Here is an 18,649-nt window from a genome sequence, read left to right on the forward strand (position 1 = left end):
GGTTTAATAAGACCCCTTGGTTAGAAACAGGGGGGGAGAACTTTATGTAAATCTCATTGGCTTACTGTATGTAACTTTTGAACTTTGACCTGGTTTGTCAAACAGTGTGTTTGGACCTAGCGGTGTGTGTGTGTTTTGCGTGTTTATCGTGTGTGTGTGTGTGTGTGTGTGTGTGTGTGTGTGTGTGTGTGTGTGTGTGTGTGTGTGTGTGGGGAAAGGGTTAGCATTAGCTTGAGTTCTCCTCCAGACCAACACTGTCCAGACCAACACCACTGACACTCTGTGAAGTGCTGTGATTAACGGTGCAGTGTGTGTGTATACATGCGTGTGTGTTAGCCATCTTGTCAACCGTGGTGAGAGACCTAAGCCAAAGTGCACACTGCACCAATACACTGCTGCCAATATACCATGGTTACGTTTTGAATGAAGATGACACAACTGACAATTGGATTTATAATCCAAACTTTAGCTGACCAAGAGGACTACACTCACTTTATTCTCTTTTCCCATCCACCCAAGCTTTCTCAAATATAAACATTCACACACACCCCTGCACACCTCTTCTATTCATAATCTGTTCCCTTATCTAACATGAGTCATCCAGTTTATCCAGTGAGACCCCTGAAGTATGGGAGATGGAGTGGACTTCTGTAGTAGGGGAGATGGAGTGGACCCCTGTAGTAGGGGAGATGGAGTGGACCCCTGAAGTATGGGAGATGGAGTGGACCCCTGTAGTAGGGGAGATGGAGTGGACACCTGAAGTATGGGAGATGGAGTGGACCCCTGAAGTATGGGAGATGGAGTGGACCCCTGTAGTAGGGGAGATGGAGTGGACCCCTGTAGTAGGGGAGATGGAGTGGACCCCTGTAGTAGGGGAGATGGAGTGGACCCCTGAAGTATGGGAGATGGAGTGGACCCCTGTAGAAGGGGAGATGGAGTGGACCCCTGAAGTATGGGAGATGGAGTGGACCCCTGTAGTAGGGGAGATGGAGTGGACTCCTGAAGTATGGGAGATGCAGTGGACCCCTGAAGTATGGGAGATGGAGTGGACTTCTGTAGTAGGGGAGATGGAGTGGACCCCTGTAGTAGGGGAGATGGAGTGGACCCCTGAAGTATGGGAGATGGAGTGGACCCTTGTAGTAGGGGAGATGGAGTGGACCCCTGAAGTATGGGAGATGGAGTGGACCCCTGAAGTATGGGAGATGGAGTGGACCCCTGTAGTAGGGGAGATGGAGTGGACCCCTGTAGTAGGGGAGATGGAGTGGACCCCTGTAGTAGGGGAGATGGAGTGGACCCCTGAAGTATGGGAGATGGAGTGGACCCCTGAAGTATGGGAGATGGAGTGGACCCCTGTAGTAGGGGAGATGGAGTGGACCCCTGTAGTATGGGAGATGGAGTGGACCCCTGAAGTATGGGAGATGGAGTGGACCCCTGAAGTATGGGAGATGGAGTGGACCCCTGTAGTAGGGGAGATGGAGTGGACCCCTGTAGCAAGGGAGATGGAGTGGACCCCTGTAGTAGGGGAGATGGAGTGGACCCCTGTATCTGGCGAGATGGAGTGGACCCCTGTAGTAGGGGAGATGGAGTGGACCCCTGTATCTGGCAAGCTGGAGTGGACCCCTGTATCTGGCGAGCTGGAGTGGACCCCTGTAGCAGGGGAGATGGAGTGGGCCCCTGTAGCAGGGGAGATGGAGTGGACCCCTGTAGCAGGGGAGATGGAGTGGACCCCTGTAGCTGGGGAGATGGAGTTGACCCCTGTAGCTGGCGAGATGCAGTGGACCCCTGTAGCAGATGAGATGGAGTGGACCCCTGTAGTAGGGGAGATGGAGTGGACCCCTATAGCAAGGGAGATGGAGTGGACCCCTGAAGTATGGGAGATGGAGTGGACCCCTGTAGTAGGGGAGATGGAGTGGACCCCTGTAGTAGGGGAGATGCAGTGGACCCCTGTCGTAGGGAAGATGGAGTGGACCCTTGTAGCAGGGGAGATGGAGTGGACCCCTGTATCTGGCGAGATGGAGTGGACCCCTGTAGTAGGGGAGATGGAGTGGACCCCTGAAGTATGGGAGATGGAGTGGAACCCTGTAGTAGGGGAGATGGAGTGGACCAATGAAGTATGGGAGTTGGAGTGGACCCCTGTAGTAGGGGAGATGGAGTGGACCCCTGTAGTATGGGAGATGGAGTGGACCCCTGAAGTATGGGAGATGGAGTGGACCCCTGTAGTAGGGGAGATGGAGTGGACCCCTGAAGTATGGGAGATGGAGTGGACCCCTGTAGTAGGGGAGATGGAGTGGACCCTGAAGTATGGGAGATGCAGTGGACCCCTGAAGTATGGGAGATGGAGTGGACTTCTGTAGTAGGGGAGATGGAGTGGACCCCTGTAGTAGGGGAGATGGAGTGGACCCCTGAAGTATGGGAGATGGAGTGGACCCCTGTAGTAGGGGAGATGGAGTGGACCCCTGAAGTATGGGAGATGGAGTGGACCCCTGAAGTATGGGAGATGGAGTGGACCCCTGTAGTAGGGGAGATGGAGTGGACCCCTGTAGTAGGGGAGATGGAGTGGACCCCTGTAGTAGGGGAGATGGAGTGGACCCCTGAAGTATGGGAGATGGAGTGGACCCCTGAAGTATGGGAGATGGAGTGGACCCCTGTAGTAGGGGAGATGGAGTGGACCCCTGTAGTATGGGAGATGGAGTGGACCCCTGAAGTATGGGAGATGGAGTGGACCCCTGAAGTATGGGAGATGGAGTGGACCCCTGTAGTAGGGGAGATGGAGTGGACCCCTGTAGCAAGGGAGATGGAGTGGACCCCTGTAGTAGGGGAGATGGAGTAGACCCCTGTAGTAGGGGAGATGGAGTGGACCCCTGTAGTAGGGGAGATGGAGTGGACCCTTGTAGCAGGGGAGATGGAGTGGACCCCTGTATCTGGCGAGATGGAGTGGACCCCTGTAGTAGGGGAGATGGAGTGGACCCCTGTATCTGGCAAGCTGGAGTGGACCCCTGTATCTGGCGAGCTGGAGTGGACCCCTGTAGCAGGGGAGATGGAGTGGGCCCCTGTAGCAGGGGAGATGGAGTGGACCCCTGTAGCAGGGGAGATGGAGTGGACCCCTGTAGCTGGGGAGATGGAGTTGACCCCTGTAGCTGGCGAGATGCAGTGGACCCCTGTAGCAGATGAGATGGAGTGGACCCCTGTAGTAGGGGAGATGGAGTGGACCCCTGTAGCAAGGGAGATGGAGTGGACCACGGAAGTATGGGAGATGGAGTGGACCCCTGTAGTAGGGGAGATGGAGTGGACCCCTGTAGTAGGGGAGATGCAGTGGACCCCTGTCGTAGGGAAGATGGAGTGGACCCTTGTAGCAGGGGAGATGGAGTGGACCCCTGTATCTGGCGAGATGGAGTGGACCCCTGTAGTAGGGGAGATGGAGTGGACCCCTGAAGTATGGGAGATGGAGTGGAACCCTGTAGTAGGGGAGATGGAGTGGACCCCTGAAGTATGGGAGTTGGAGTGGACCCCTGTAGTAGGGGAGATGGAGTGGACCCCTGTAGTATGGGAGATGGAGTGGACCCCTGAAGTATGGGAGATGGAGTGGACCCCTGTAGTAGGAGAGATGGAGTGGACCCCTGTAGTAGGGGAGATGGAGTGGACCCCTGAAGTATGGGAGATGGAGTGGACCCCTGTAGTAGGGGAGATGGAGTGGACCCCTGAAGTATGGGAGATGGAGTGGACCCCTGTAGTAGGGGAGATGGAGTGGACCCCTGAAGTATGGGAGATGCAGTGGACCCCTGAAGTATGGGAGATGGAGTGGACCCCTGTAGTAGGGGAGATGGAGTGGACCCCTGAAGTATGGGAGATGGAGTGGACCCCTGTAGTAGGGGAGATGGAGTGGACCCCTGAAGTATGGGAGATGGAGTGGACCCCTGAAGTATGGGAGATGGAGTGGACCCCTGTAGTAGGGGAGATGGAGTGGACCCCTGTAGTAGGGGAGATGGAGTGGACCCCTGAAGTATGGGAGATGGAGTGGAACCCTGTAGGAGGGGAGATGGAGTGGACCCCTGAAGTATGGGAGTTGGAGTGGACCCCTGTAGTAAGGGAGATGGAGTGGACCCCTGTAGTATGGGAGATGGAGTGGACCCCTGAAGTATGGGAGATGGAGTGGACCCCTGTAGTAGGGGAGATGGAGTGGACCCCTGTAGTAGGGGAGATGGAGTGGACCCCTGAAGTATGGGAGATGGAGTGGACCCCTGTAGTAGGGGAGATGGAGTGGACCCCTGAAGTATGGGAAATGGAGTGGACCCCTGTAGTAGGGGAGATGGAGTGGACCCCTGAAGTATGGGAGATGCAGTGGACCCCTGAAGTATGGGAGATGGAGTGGACTTCTGTAGTAGGGGAGATGGAGTGGACCCCTGAAGTATGGGAGATGCAGTGGACCCCTGAAGTATGGGAGATGGAGTGGACTTCTGTAGTAGGGGAGATGGAGTGGACCCCTGTAGTAGGGGAGATGGAGTGGACCCCTGTAGTAGGGGAGATGGAGTGGACCCCTGTAGTAGGGGAGATGGAGTGGACCCCTGTAGTAGGGGAGATGGAGTGGACCCCTGAAGTATGGGAGATGGAGTGGACCCCTGTAGTAGGGGAGATGGAGTGGACCCCTGAAGTATGGGAAATGGAGTGGACCCCTGTAGTAGGGGAGATGGAGTGGACCCCTGAAGTATGGGAGATGCAGTGGACCCCTGAAGTATGGGAGATGGAGTGGACTTCTGTAGTAGGGGAGATGGAGTGGACCCCTGAAGTATGGGAGATGGAGTGGACCCCTGTAGTATGGGAGATGGAGTGGACCCCTGAAGTATGGGAGATGGAGTGGACCCCTGTAGTAGGGGAGATGGAGTGGACCCCTGTAGTAGGGGAGATGGAGTGGACCCCTGTAGTATGGGAGATGGAGTGGACCCCTGAAGTATGGGAGATGGAGTGGACCCCTGTAGTAGGGGAGATGGAGTGGACCCCTGTAGTAGGGGAGATGGAGTGGACCCCTGAAGTATGGGAGATGGAGTGGACCCCTGTAGTAGGGGAGATGGAGTGGACCCCTGAAGTATGGGAAATGGAGTGGACCCCTGTAGTAGGGGAGATGGAGTGGACCCCTGAAGTATGGGAGATGGAGTGGAACCCTGTAGTAGGGGAGATGGAGTGGGCCCCTGAAGTATGGGAGTTGGAGTGGACCCCTGTAGTAGGGGAGATGGAGTGGACCCCTGTAGTATGGGAGATGGAGTGGACCCCTGAAGTATGGGAGATGGAGTGGACCCCTGTAATAGGGGAGATGGAGTGGACCCCTGTAGCAAGGGAGATGGAGTGGACCCCTGAAGTATGGGAGATGGAGTGGACGCCTGTAGTAGGGGAGATGGAGTGGACCCCTGTAGTAGGGGAGATGCAGTGGACCCCTGTCGTAGGGAAGATGGAGTGGACCCTTGTAGCAGGAGGGATGGAGTGGACCCCTGTAGTAGGGGAGATGGAGTGGACCCCTGTAGTATGGTAGATGGAGTGGACCCCTGAAGTATGGGAGATGGAGTGGACCCCTGTAGTAGGGGAGATGGAGTGGACCCCTGTAGCAAGGGAGATGGAGTGGACCCCTTAAGTATGGGAGATGGAGTGGACGCCTGTAGTTGGGGAGATGCAGTGGACCCCTGTCGTAGGGAAGATGGAGTGGACCCTTGTAGCAGGGGAGATGGAGTGGACCCCTGTATCTGGCGAGATGGAGTGGACCCCTGTAGTAGGGGAGATGGAGTGGACCCCTGTAGTATGGTAGATGGAGTGGACCCCTGTAGTAGGGGAGATGGAGTGGACCCCTGTACTATGGGAGATGGAGTGGACCCCTGAAGTATGGGAGATGGAGTGGACCCCTGTAGTAGGGGAGATGGAGTGGACCCCTGAAGTATGGGAGATGGAGTGGAACCCTGTAGTAGGGGAGATGGAGTGGACCCCTGAAGTATGGGAGTTGGAGTGGACCCCTGTAGTAGGGGAGATGGAGTGGACCCCTGTAGTATGGGAGATGGAGTGGACCCCTGAAGAATGGGAGATGGAGTGGACCCCTGTAGTAGGGGAGATGGAGTGGACCCCTGTAGCAAGGGAGATGGAGTGGACCCCTGAAGTATGGGAGATGGAGTGGACGCCTGTAGTAGGGGAGATGGAGTGGACCCCTGTAGTAGGGGAGATGCAGTGGACCCCTGTCGTAGGGAAGATGGAGTGGACCCTTGTAGCAGGAGGGATGGAGTGGACCCCTGTAGTAGGGGAGATGGAGTGGACCCTGTAGTATGGTAGATGGAGTGGACCCCTGAAGTATGGGAGATGGAGTGGACCCCTGTAGTAGGGGAGATGGAGTGGACCCTGTAGCAAGGGAGATGGAGTGGACCCCTTAAGTATGGGAGATGGAGTGGACGCCTGTAGTTGGGGAGATGCAGTGGACCCCTGTCGTAGGGAAGATGGAGTGGACCCTTGTAGCAGGGGAGATGGAGTGGACCCCTGTATCTGGCGAGATGGAGTGGACCCCTGTAGTAGGGGAGATGGAGTGGACCCCTGTAGTATGGTAGATGGAGTGGACCCCTGTAGTAGGGGAGATGGAGTGGACCCCTGTACTATGGGAGATGGAGTGGACCCCTGAAGTATGGGAGATGGAGTGGACCCCTGTAGTAGGGGAGATGGAGTGGACCCCTGAAGTATGGGAGATGGAGTGGAACCCTGTAGTAGGGGAGATGGAGTGGACCCCTGAAGTATGGGAGTTGGAGTGGACCCCTGTAGTAGGGGAGATGGAGTGGACCCCTGTAGTATGGGAGATGGAGTGGACCCTTGTAGCAGGGGAGATGGAGTGGACCCCTGTATCTGGCGAGATGGAGTGGACCCCTGTAGTAGGGGAGATGGAGTGGACCCCTGTAGTATGGTAGATGGAGTGGACCCCTGTAGTAGGGGAGATGGAGTGGACCCCTGTACTATGGGAGATGGAGTGGACCCCTGAAGTATGGGAGATGGAGTGGACCCCTGTAGTAGGGGAGATGGAGTGGACCCCTGTAGCAAGGGAGATGGAGTGGACCCCTGAAGTATGGGAGATGGAGTGGACGCCTGTAGTAGGGGAGATGGAGTGGACCCCTGTAGTAGGGGAGATGCAGTGGACCCCTGTCGTAGGGAAGATGGAGTGGACCCCTGTAGTAGGGGAGATGGAGTGGACCCCTGTAGTATGGTAGATGGAGTGGACCCCTGAAGTATGGGAGATGGAGTGGACCCCTGTAGTAGGGGAGATGGAGTGGACCCCTGTATCTGGCAAGCTGGAGTGGACCCCTGTATCTGGCGAGATGGAGTGGACCCCTGTAGCAGGGGAGATGGAGTGGGCCCCTGTAGCAGGGGAGATGGAGTGGACCCCTGTAGCAGGGGAGATGGAGTGGACCCCTGTAGCTGGGGAGATGGAGTTGACCCCTGTAGCTGGCGAGATGCAGTGGACCCCTGTAGCAGATGAGATGGAGTGGACCCCTGTAGTAGGGGAGATGGAGTGGACCCCTGTAGCAAGGGAGATGGAGTGGACCCCTGAAGTATGGGAGATGGAGTGGACCCCTGTAGTAGGGGAGATGGAGTGGACCCCTGTAGTAGGGGAGATGCAGTGGACCCCTGTCGTAGGGAAGATGGAGTGGACCCTTGTAGCAGGGGAGATGGAGTGGACCCCTGTATCTGGCGAGATGGAGTGGACCCCTGTAGTAGGGGAGATGGAGTGGACCCCTGAAGTATGGGAGATGGAGTGGAACCCTGTAGTAGGGGAGATGGAGTGGACCCCTGAAGTATGGGAGTTGGAGTGGACCCCTGTAGTAGGGGAGATGGAGTGGACCCCTGTAGTATGGGAGATGGAGTGGACCCCTGAAGTATGGGAGATGGAGTGGACCCCTGTAGTAGGGGAGATGGAGTGGACCCCTGTAGCAAGGGAGATGGAGTGGACCCCTGAAGTATGGGAGATGGAGTGGACGCCTGTAGTAGGGGAGATGGAGTGGACCCCTGTAGTAGGGGAGATGCAGTGGACCCCTGTCGTAGGGAAGATGGAGTGGACCCTTGTAGCAGGAGGGATGGAGTGGACCCCTGTAGTAGGGGAGATGGAGTGGACCCCTGTAGTATGGTAGATGGAGTGGACCCCTGAAGTATGGGAGATGGAGTGGACCCCTGTAGTAGGGGAGATGGAGTGGACCCCTGTAGCAAGGGAGATGGAGTGGACCCCTGAAGTATGGGAGATGGAGTGGACGCCTGTAGTAGGGGAGATGCAGTGGACCCCTGTCGCAGGGAAGATGGAGTGGACCCTTGTAGCAGGGGAGATGGAGTGGACCCCTGTATCTGGCGAGCTGGAGTGGACCCCTGTAGCAGGGGAGATGGAGTGGACCCCTGTAGCAGGGGAGATGGAGTGGACCCCTGTAGCAGGGGAGATGGAGTGGACCCCTGTAGCTGGGGAGATGGAGTGGACCCCTGTAGCTGGGGAGATGGAGTAGACCCCTGTAGCTGGCGAGATGCAGTGGACCCCTGTAGCAGATGAGATGGAGTGGACCCCTGTTTCAGACGAGATGGAGTGGACCCCTGTTTCAGACGAGATGGAGTAGACCCCTGTTTCAGACGAGATGGAGCGGACCAATGTAGCAGGGGAGATGGAGCGGACCAATGTAGCAGGGGAGATGGAGCGGACCAATGTAGCAGGGGAGATGGAGTGGACCTTGGGGGTCTTATAACAATACCACCAGTGTGTTCTTTCCAAAACTCACTTCATGGTTCTTGGAAAGCAATGCCAACACACTTTGTCTTTCATAAATAGGGTAGAAGGAGTGCTGTAGGGTGGTATGGTTGTTGAGAGTGATGTTGTAGCGTAGGGAAGGACAAGAAGCCATGTTCTGTACCTACATAAGTTCTAGTGTGGACAATGACCATAGTCAATGTACCGTATATACATTAACTGTCATATAACGCCAGTGGTAGAAGGTAGTAGAGAGGGCTCCAGGCTATTAGAAATAATAAGAGAAGTGAAGCTCTGTGTTATAAAACTCTCCATAACAGGAAATCTCCTGCATGACACATGGTGCCTGGTGGCCATGGAAAACAGGGTCTTGAATATTGTTAAAACTATGTATAGTTTCTAGTATCCCCCTCCTCCCATATCTATTTCACTGCTGCAGGCCGGGGTGCTCTGTGGAAGTGTGTCCTGTATTATATTGTTCCTCAGTGTGGACTGACTTTAGCCCTGGAGTCATAAAGCTGGAGCAGGATGAAGAGACTTTTAGATGAGGTGACAGGGGGAGGGGGTGACATAAGGGCCTAAGCGAAAGGAAAGAGTAAAAGGACACACAGCACATGCTAACACACACTCATTCCCACTCATTCCCACTCATTCCCACTCATTCCCACTCATTCACACTCATTCACACTCATTCACACACACACACACACACACACACACACACACACACACACACACACTCTATGGCAGACTCACAGTACCTCCCTCCACGAGGGCAATGACCCATTAAAGCGTCAAAAGTGTTCAGCTCAACACTCCTTAGTGGTCCAGTTTCACACTTAATATGCTCCAACTCAGCCTAAAATCACTGGGTAAGCAGTCAGCACTAGAACACACATAAACATGTCAAACAACAGCAGAACAGGACAAGGTTTCTCTAGCTTCTCTAACACTGGACAAATGTGTTTGAGTGTGTAAACATTTTCCTAGCAGTGCTGTAATTATAATTCAAGTCTCCTGGGGAACTACTGTAAATGATTTGTGGGGTGTTCAGCATGACACATGCTGTTCTCTATTGATAAATCAAATTTATCAACACAAAGACTCACACGTGCGCACACACACCTCAATCTAAAGACATTAAAAACACATGAGCACACACACCTCAGTCTAAAGACATTAAAACACATGAGCACACACACCTCAATCTAAAGACATTAAAAACACATGAGCACACACACCTCAGTCTAAAGACATTAAAACACATGAGCACACACACCTCAATCTAAAGACATTAAAACATGTGAGCACACACACCTCAATCTAAAGACATTAAAAACACATGAGCACACACACCTCAATCTAAAGACATTAAAACATGTGAGCACACACACCTCAATCTAAAGACATTAAAAACACATGAGCACACACACCTCAATCTAAAGACATTAAAAACACATGAGCACACACACCTCAATCTAAAGACATTAAAAACACATGAGCACACACACCTCAGTCTAAAGACATTAAAACACGTGAGCACACACACCTCAATCTAAAGACATTAAAAACACATGAGCACACACACCTCAGTCTAAAGACATTAAAACACATGAGCACACACACCTCAATCTAAAGACATTAAAACATGTGAGCACACACACCTCAATCTAAAGACATTAAAAACACATGAGCACACACACCTCAGTCTAAAGACATTAAAACACATGAGCACACACACCTCAATCTAAAGACATTAAAACACGTGAGCACACACACCTCAATCTAAAGACATTAAAAACACGTGAGCACACACACCTCAATCTAAAGACATTAAAACACGTGAGCACACACACCTAAATCTAAAGACATTAAAACACGTGAGCACACACACCTCAATCTAAAGACATTAAAAACATGTGAGCACACACACCTCAATCTAAAGACATTAAAAACACGTGAGCACACACACCTCAATCTAAAGACATTAAAACACGTGAGCACACACACCTAAATCTAAAGACATTAAAACACGTGAGCACACACACCTCAATCTAAAGACATTAAAAACATGTGAGCACACACACCTCAATCTAAAGACATTAAAACACGTGAGCACACACACCTCAATCTAAAGATATTAAAACACATGAGCACACACACCTCAATCTAAAGACATTGAAGACACATGAGCACACACACCTCAATCTAAAGACATTGAAGACACGTGAGCACACACACCTCACTCTAAAGACATTAAAAACATGTGAGCACACACACCTCAATCTAAAGACATTAAAAACATGTGAGCACCTTCCTCAATCTAAAGATATTAAAAAACCTTTTGATGGCTGTACTTTAGAATCCCCTTGTCAGAACTAACAATGATGGATAGTGAAAAAGAGGCAATTCTCCCTCTGCATTGGCCTGCAGGGAATGTGATTTCTCATAAGTCAGGCCAGTGCTAAAAGATGGAAATGATATTACTATGCCCTAGAAAGAGAATAAATCCCCTAGAGTGGATACCAGACCTACTTTCCCTATCTAAGTCAAAAGTTGAGAGCAAACAATATAGCTGAATCTGGAACAGTGGTTTTGTTCCTGACCATTTGTTCTGACACCGGGGGCAAACTACCTGCCCTCCAGGACACCTACACCACCCAATGTTACAGGAAGGCCATAAAGATCATCAAGGACAACAACCACCCGAGCCACTGCCTGTTCACCCCACCATCATCCAGAAGGCGAGGTCAGTACAGGTGCATCAAAGCTGGGACCGAGAGACTGAAAAACAGCTTCTATCTCAAGGCCATCAGACTGTTAAACAGCCACCACTAACATTGAGTGGCTGCTGCCAACACACTGACTCAACTCCAGCCACTTTAATAATGGGAATTGATGGGAAATGATGTAAAAATATATCACTAGCCACTTTAAACAATGCTACCTAATATAATGTTTACATACCCTACATTATTCATCTCATATGTATACGTATATACTGTACTCTATATCATCTACCGCATCTTTATGTAATACATGTATCACTAGCCACTTTAACTATGCCACTTTGTTTACATACTCATCTCATATGTATATACTGTACTCAATACCATCTACTGTATCTTGCCTGCGCTGCTCTGTACCATCACTCATTCATATATCTCTATGTACATATTCTTTATCCCCTTACACTTGTGTGTATAAGACAGTAGTTTTGGAATTGTTAGTTAGATTACTTGTTGGTTATTACTGCATTGTCGGAACTAAAAGCACAAGCATTTCGCTACACTCGCATTAACATCTGCTAACCATGTGTATGTGACAAAGAAAATTTGATTTGATTTGATTTGACTCCTGACCCTATGTATGGGCACTGTCTATAGAGACTACACGTAGTGATAGGTAGCAGTTAGTTCAATAGAGGTATCTGACAAGCTGTTACTGTACCTGGACATGCTTCGTGATTTGGTAAGAGCTTTGCTGATGACCAGGGAGGGGGCGGACTGTCGTCGGTGAGCCAGGGTCTTCATCTGCTACGGAGAGAAAAGAGGGAGGGAGAGAATACTGTGTTCACTCCAGAATAGGCTAGAGTTCACATAGTTAGTGAGTCCAGAATAGGCTATATTTCACATAGTGAGTCATTATTCATATAGTCCACTGTAAGTTCTGCCCTGTAAGTTCTGCCCTGCCCTGAGCAAGGCAGTTAACCCACTGTTCCCTGGGCGACGAAGACATGGATGTCGATTAAGGCAGCCCCCCGCACCTCTCTGATTCAGAGGGGTTGGGTTAAATGCAGAAGACACATTTCAGTTGAAGTCATTCAGTTGTACAACTGACTAGGTATCCCCCTTGCCCTAATTTACTGTAGTCATACTTACAGAGGTCATGCCGGAACACATCCTGCTAGTCATAAAACACATCTCTGTCTAGCGGGGGATAAGGAGGGGTGGGGAAAGAAAGAAAGAAAGAAAGAAAGAAAGAAAGAAAGAAAGAAAGAAAGAAAGAAAGAAAGAAAGAAAGAAAGAAAGAAAGAAAGAAAGAAAAAGAAAAAAAGAAAAAAGAAAGAAGTAGGATTGTGGTTTGTGGTTTGTTGCACAATGTTTGCCATCTCTCTCTGTACTGTTGATGTTTCTAGATAAATCATCATGTCTCTCACAAAATCAGGAATTGAGTAGGCCACCACAGAAATGTATGTGAAAAAAAACGTGTGAACTGTGAAGCAGTCTCTGCCAGTGTCTTGGGTAACATACAGTACTCTACAAAAGTATGTGGACACCTTCCCATTGAACATCTCATTCCAAAATCATGGGCATTAATATGGAGTTGGCCCCCCATTTGTTGCTAAAACAGCCTCCACTCTTCTGGGACGGCTTTCCGCTATATGTTGGAACATTGCTGCGGGGACTTGCTTCCATTTAGCCACAGGAGCGTTAGTGAGGTCGAGCAATGACGTTGGCTGATTAGGCCTGGCTTGCAGTCAGTGTTCGAATTCATACCAAACATGTTCAATGGGGTTGAGGTCAGGGCTCTGTGCAGGCCAGGCAAGTTCTTCCACGCCGATCTCGACAAACCATTTCTATGTACCTCACTTTTTGCACTGGGCATTGTCATGCTGAAACAAGAAGGGGCCTTCCCCAAACTTTTGCCACAAAGTTGGAAGCACAGAATCGTCTAGAATGTAGTTGAATGCTGTAGAGTTAAGATTTCCCTCCACTGGAACTAAGGGGACCTAGATCATTATTCCTTCTCTACAAAAAGGTACAGTTGGCACTACATATTCGGGGAAGGTAGCGTTCTCCTGGCATCCACCAAACCCAGATTCGTCCATTGGACTGCCAGATGGTGATGCATGATTCATCACTCCAGAGAACGTTTTTCCACTGATCCAGGGTACAATGTCGGTGAGCTTTACATCACTCCAGCTGACACTTGGCATTGCACATGATGATCTTAGACTAGATCTTAGTTCCCGGCGAACAGTTCTTGTGCTGACGTTGCTTCCAGAGGCAGTTTGGAACTCGGTAGTGAGTGTTGCAACCAAGGACAGACAATTTTTACTCCTTCCTAATATTGAGTTGCACCCACTTTTGCCCTGAGAACAGCCTAAGTTCGTTGGAGCATGGACTCTCCAGGCAATCGAAAGCATTCCACAGAGATGCTGGCCCATGTTGACTCCAAGGTTTCCCACAGTTGTTTCAAGTTGGCTAGATGTCCTTTAGGTGGTGGACCATTCCTGATACACACGGGAAACTGTTGAGTGTGAAAAACCCAGTAGCGTTGCAGTTCTTGACAGAAACCGGTGCGCCTGGCACCTAATACCATATCCCATTCAAAGGCACTTAAATCTTTTGTCTTGATCATTCACCCTATGAATGGCACACATACACAATCCATGTCTCAATTGTCTCAAGACTTAAAAATATTTATTTAAACTGTCTCCTCAACTTCATTGAAGTGGATTTAACAAGTGATATAAATAAGGCATCATAGCTTTCATCTTGATTCACCTGGTCAGTATTGTCATGGAAAAAGGTGTTCTTAATGTTTTGTACAATAAGGTTGGCTTAGCAACCTCTTTTCAACGTGCCCTTGAAGTCTGTAAATTCTCTGTTTTACCCTATGATTTCTCACCACATCATTTCATATCGTAAACCTAATCACTATGGAACAAGGTTTAACTCTCAAAGTAGCTTGGTCAGGCTGGCAACCATATTATAACATTGCACAACATGTTACATGATGCTACATGAAGAGCTGCAGCTTAGCGGTTGGTTTTACAATTCTTAGACGATGCCATTGGAATGCAGTGGCTAAGCTCAATGAATCGATATCAATAAAGCCATCAGCATTCGTGGATCATAATATTTGATTGATTCACCAAGTGAACTCAATCATGAGGACAAGCAGTATGGAACTTTCCACAGGATCCTTTTTTCATTGGGTGCACGCATTAGAGGGCATTAGGGATAAACTGAGAACTTCCCTCATAAAAATATTTGTTATCAGAGAACAGTTTGACTTGATTCTTCCTACTACAGATGTAGGATCTTAATTTGAGTCAGTTTGCTACAGCAGTAAAATAATCCTGCAGCAACAGGAAATGTGAATTATTATGTGGATTATAATTAATGCAGATTTTTGTTGGGATTGACACATTTTTTCCAAGTGGAAATTACCAACTTCCGAAGCCCTTTTAAACCTCAAATATACTACAAATTGAAAATGGTTCCCCAACTGGTGGCCCGAGTACCAAATGTGGTAATTTATGTTCCAGCCCCTGAACTAGTGATTGATATTTGTATATGACAGAAAATGCATATTGAGTGTGTCAATCATCCCACTGGGCACACACTGTTTGAATCAACATTGTTTCCAAGTAATTTCAATGAAATTATATTGAACCAACGTGGAATAGACATTGAATTCACTTCTGTGCCCAGTGGGATGAGACTTTCAAAGACCACTTCCAATTAGCTCAACGACTTGCTTCTTTGTACTCCAGTAAAACTATTGTAAAGGCAAGCTTACCACTGACCTCATACCTTCAAAGTGCAGTTACATATTCCAAACAGGAGTAGAATGGAGGCGCTGTTAACTATAACTTGATTAATTGTTGTTGGCTCGGAATGTATTATCAGCAATAGTAAGGCAACGCGTTTATTGACATAGCATACTATACTACAAATGTGTTAGGATTGTAGGGAAATAAGTGTACATACAACGCCGCTGAGTAGCTGTGTTGAACATCGTGATATTTGCACTGAAACTGAAGCTATGTTGCAAGTCTAAAGCAATATCTATTTCATGAATTACGTGAATGATTTATGCAAATTAACATTAACAAAACTAAATGGGATTGTATGCTGAGTGGGGCGACGGATGGGCCAGACAGTAGGTAAATCCATTGACTCTGCTCCCAGTGCGCACGTAATGTTGCCGCTCAAGCACAGCGTGACTGTTGTCTGTCTGGTGACTTGTGATCTGAGAGCAGATTATCAGCATGTTGCATAGTTTATTTGCTTTCATAGTTCATTTGCTTCCATATTTTAAACATGACCAATTATGTATCTCATCAAACTTTGAGTAGGAGACTCACTCGAATATATATATTTTTTAAATGGATGTGAAACATTCTGCCGAATATGCTATCTTAATACGTTTCATCTAGGTATATGCAGTAGGTGGCAAGGCGTAATTTTACACATGCATCTCCACAAACTGAATAACATTTATCCGAATCAATTTTAAAATACGCCTGCATTAACTTTTTTTTCTTAGAACGCATTAGTAACCATAATATAATTATCCAGCAGCTGTCTGATATTATGAAATACACAAAAAAGAAACACTAGTAAGTATGAAATCATATTAAAGGTTAAAGCGCAGGAATCCATCCCTCAAATCAAGTGGCACAAAGAGAAGACCCAGACTGAACAAGCTGGAAATGTAGATGATAACATACCCTCAGCTTCAAATATGACCAGTAACGCTCAATAGCATCTGTGAATAAAGCACACAACCTCAATTAGGCTGGAAGCCAAATTATCATATCAATTCCCATTTAGCCTATACTTTGCCAACAATACAACTGCATGGCATGCTACCTGGCGATAGACGATATAGAGCAAGTAGAAAACCCAATGACAAACCCAAAAGAAGACCAATACTATCCCCCCACTACATAATGGCACAATAATACGTTATAATGCAAATTTAAAAAATCCACAATTCTCTAGTTACCTTTTTGCTGTCTGGTAGCGAGCAGAACTTGCTTTTCCCTGCCAAAGAGCCAGACCTATTCTGTCCGATAGTTCCCTGCTGGGGAGACATGGTGTCCATCAAGGCTACTACAGTAGATCGACACCGAGTCGGCTGCCTGCTGCCTCAGACCACAGCGCACGTATTCCTGTTCCCATTGCATCCAAAATTATCCAGCGACAGGACCAAACGAAGAAGACAAACCGGTGGGAAATCCCCCATTCACGCCAATAGAATGGATAAAAAGGAAACAAAACGCGTTAAATAAACCTGGACTGAGTTCTTTACTGACAGCTCACAGAACGCACTGATAGACAATCCTCTCTCGTCCTTGTCAACATTCGGTTTGAAGCGCAGTAGTTGTCTCGGCTCAAACCCAGGGGTGCATTAATTTCGTCGGTTCAGTTGCAAAACGTTTTGCAACAGAAACAGTTTACTTCAAACGGAAAACGTTTTGAAACTAAAACGAGAGTTTCAATTGGACAAATGGCTCTTTCGTTTGGTTCTTAAACGGTAAACGATTTCCATTGCAAGACGTAATGAATACACCCCATGTGTAAATGTGCCTCTACAGCCTGAGCTGAAGGAGGTCCTAGCGCCGCTGGGTTCCTAACCTGAAAATTAGCACTACTTGAGGTGGTAACAGCTCAAGCACAGGAATCACATGAAAACAGTTTGCAGACCAGGTGAATGAATGTACTCTGCATGCCAAAAATAACATGAATAATGTTTAAAAAATCCAACGCATGATTTTTCTCCATAGCTATGAAACAGTCCACTCCACTGTATGCACACCCAACAAATCCAACGCATGATTTTTCTCCATAGCCATGAAACGGTCCACCCCACTGTATGCACACCCAACAAATCCAACGCATGATGTTTCTCCATAGCCATGAAATATAGCATATTCGGCAGAATTCTTGCAATGGAAATCGTTTACTGTTTAAGAACCAAACGAAAGAGCCAAAGGGACGTATCTGAATTTGTCAAATGGAAACTCTCGTATTAGTTTCAAAACCTTTTCCGTTTGAAGTAAATGTTTTCTGTTGCAAAATGTTTTGCAACTGAATCGATGAAATGAATGCACCCCTGGGTTTGAGCCGAGACAACTACTGCGCTTCAAACCGAATGTTGACAGGGACGAGAGAGGATTGTCTATCAGTGTGAATGTGTGAATATACACTACTGTTCAAAAGTTTGGGATCACTTAGAAATGTCAGTGTTTAAAAAAAAGAAAAATGTGTCCATTAAAATAACATCAAATTCCACAGAAATACAGTGTAGACATTGTTAATGTTGTAAATGACTTTTGTAACCCTCTTCACCCACCTCCTTACTATCAAGTTGATGGTTCAGAATTGGGTCATAACTTTGCCACACACACACACACACACACACACACACACACACACACACACACACACACACACACACACACACACACACACACACACACACACACACACACACACACACACACACACACACACATACTTCTCAGAGAGGGGAGAAAGGAAGGGAAAGGAGAGGAGCGGTGAGGTTGGCCTTGCTGATAGACTGGAGGTGACTAAAGTTTTAGAGGTGGTGGTAGAGGGTTTGGGCAGAGAGGAGACGCAGGGGTCCGACAAACAGACATGGGAATCCTCCACTCTGGGAAGCTCTTACTCACTATCTCAGTCCCAAAAATTAGGAAATGTTTCCCTTAATCATTCCTAGTCTGAATCCCCAGTGACAAACACCGGGAAGAAAATGAAAGGCAGAAATTTCAACATTACTCTGCCACAGTCGCTACGCCTCTCTTGGTCTCTTTAGGTTTCTCAAAACATTAGTCATGGGAGATTTGGAAGAGAGAGTTGAGAGAGTGAGAGAGACAGACAGAGAGTGAAATTGAGAATTGAAAGACAGGGTTTGTGATTGAAGTGACCATAGAGGTGGCAGAGATACACAAAGAGACAACTATGGGTTACCATGGGTTAGCCTCTTATAGACAGACATATATATCTTTAGAGAGACCTACAGAGAGACGGACAGATAGAGGGACACGGGCAGGCAGTCTGACCGACAGTATTAGACGGAGGGATAGAGGGACAGACAGTAAGAAACCCAGGGACAGTCAGACGGTCTTAGCCTGTCTGCCTTTCACATCTGCTC

General features: G+C 48.6%; 1 protein-coding gene across 4 annotated transcripts in view; it reads right to left on the reverse strand.

The window, feature by feature from the left end:
* Window positions 1-16,871, reverse strand: part of arhgap20 (Rho GTPase activating protein 20) — a 61,473-nt gene extending 44,602 nt beyond the window's left edge. The window contains exons 1-3 of one of the 4 annotated variants that reach the window (XM_064944228.1): window positions 16,478-16,561; window positions 16,200-16,237; window positions 12,185-12,267 (exon numbers count right to left, since the gene is read on the reverse strand). In XM_064944228.1, the coding sequence (XP_064800300.1) occupies window positions 12,185-12,267 (83 nt within the window). In that variant the 5' untranslated portion in view covers window positions 16,200-16,237; window positions 16,478-16,561. Of the gene's footprint in view, window positions 1-12,184; window positions 12,271-16,199; window positions 16,238-16,477 lie in introns of all 4 variants that reach the window. The other 3 variants (XM_064944227.1, XM_064944226.1, XM_064944225.1) reach the window with 3 other exon arrangements.
* Between the last annotated feature and the right edge of the window lie 1,778 nt (window positions 16,872-18,649).

This window comes from Oncorhynchus masou, chromosome 29 (genome assembly GCF_036934945.1).
Source record: "Oncorhynchus masou masou isolate Uvic2021 chromosome 29, UVic_Omas_1.1, whole genome shotgun sequence".
NCBI classification, from domain to species: domain Eukaryota; kingdom Metazoa; phylum Chordata; class Actinopteri; order Salmoniformes; family Salmonidae; genus Oncorhynchus; species Oncorhynchus masou.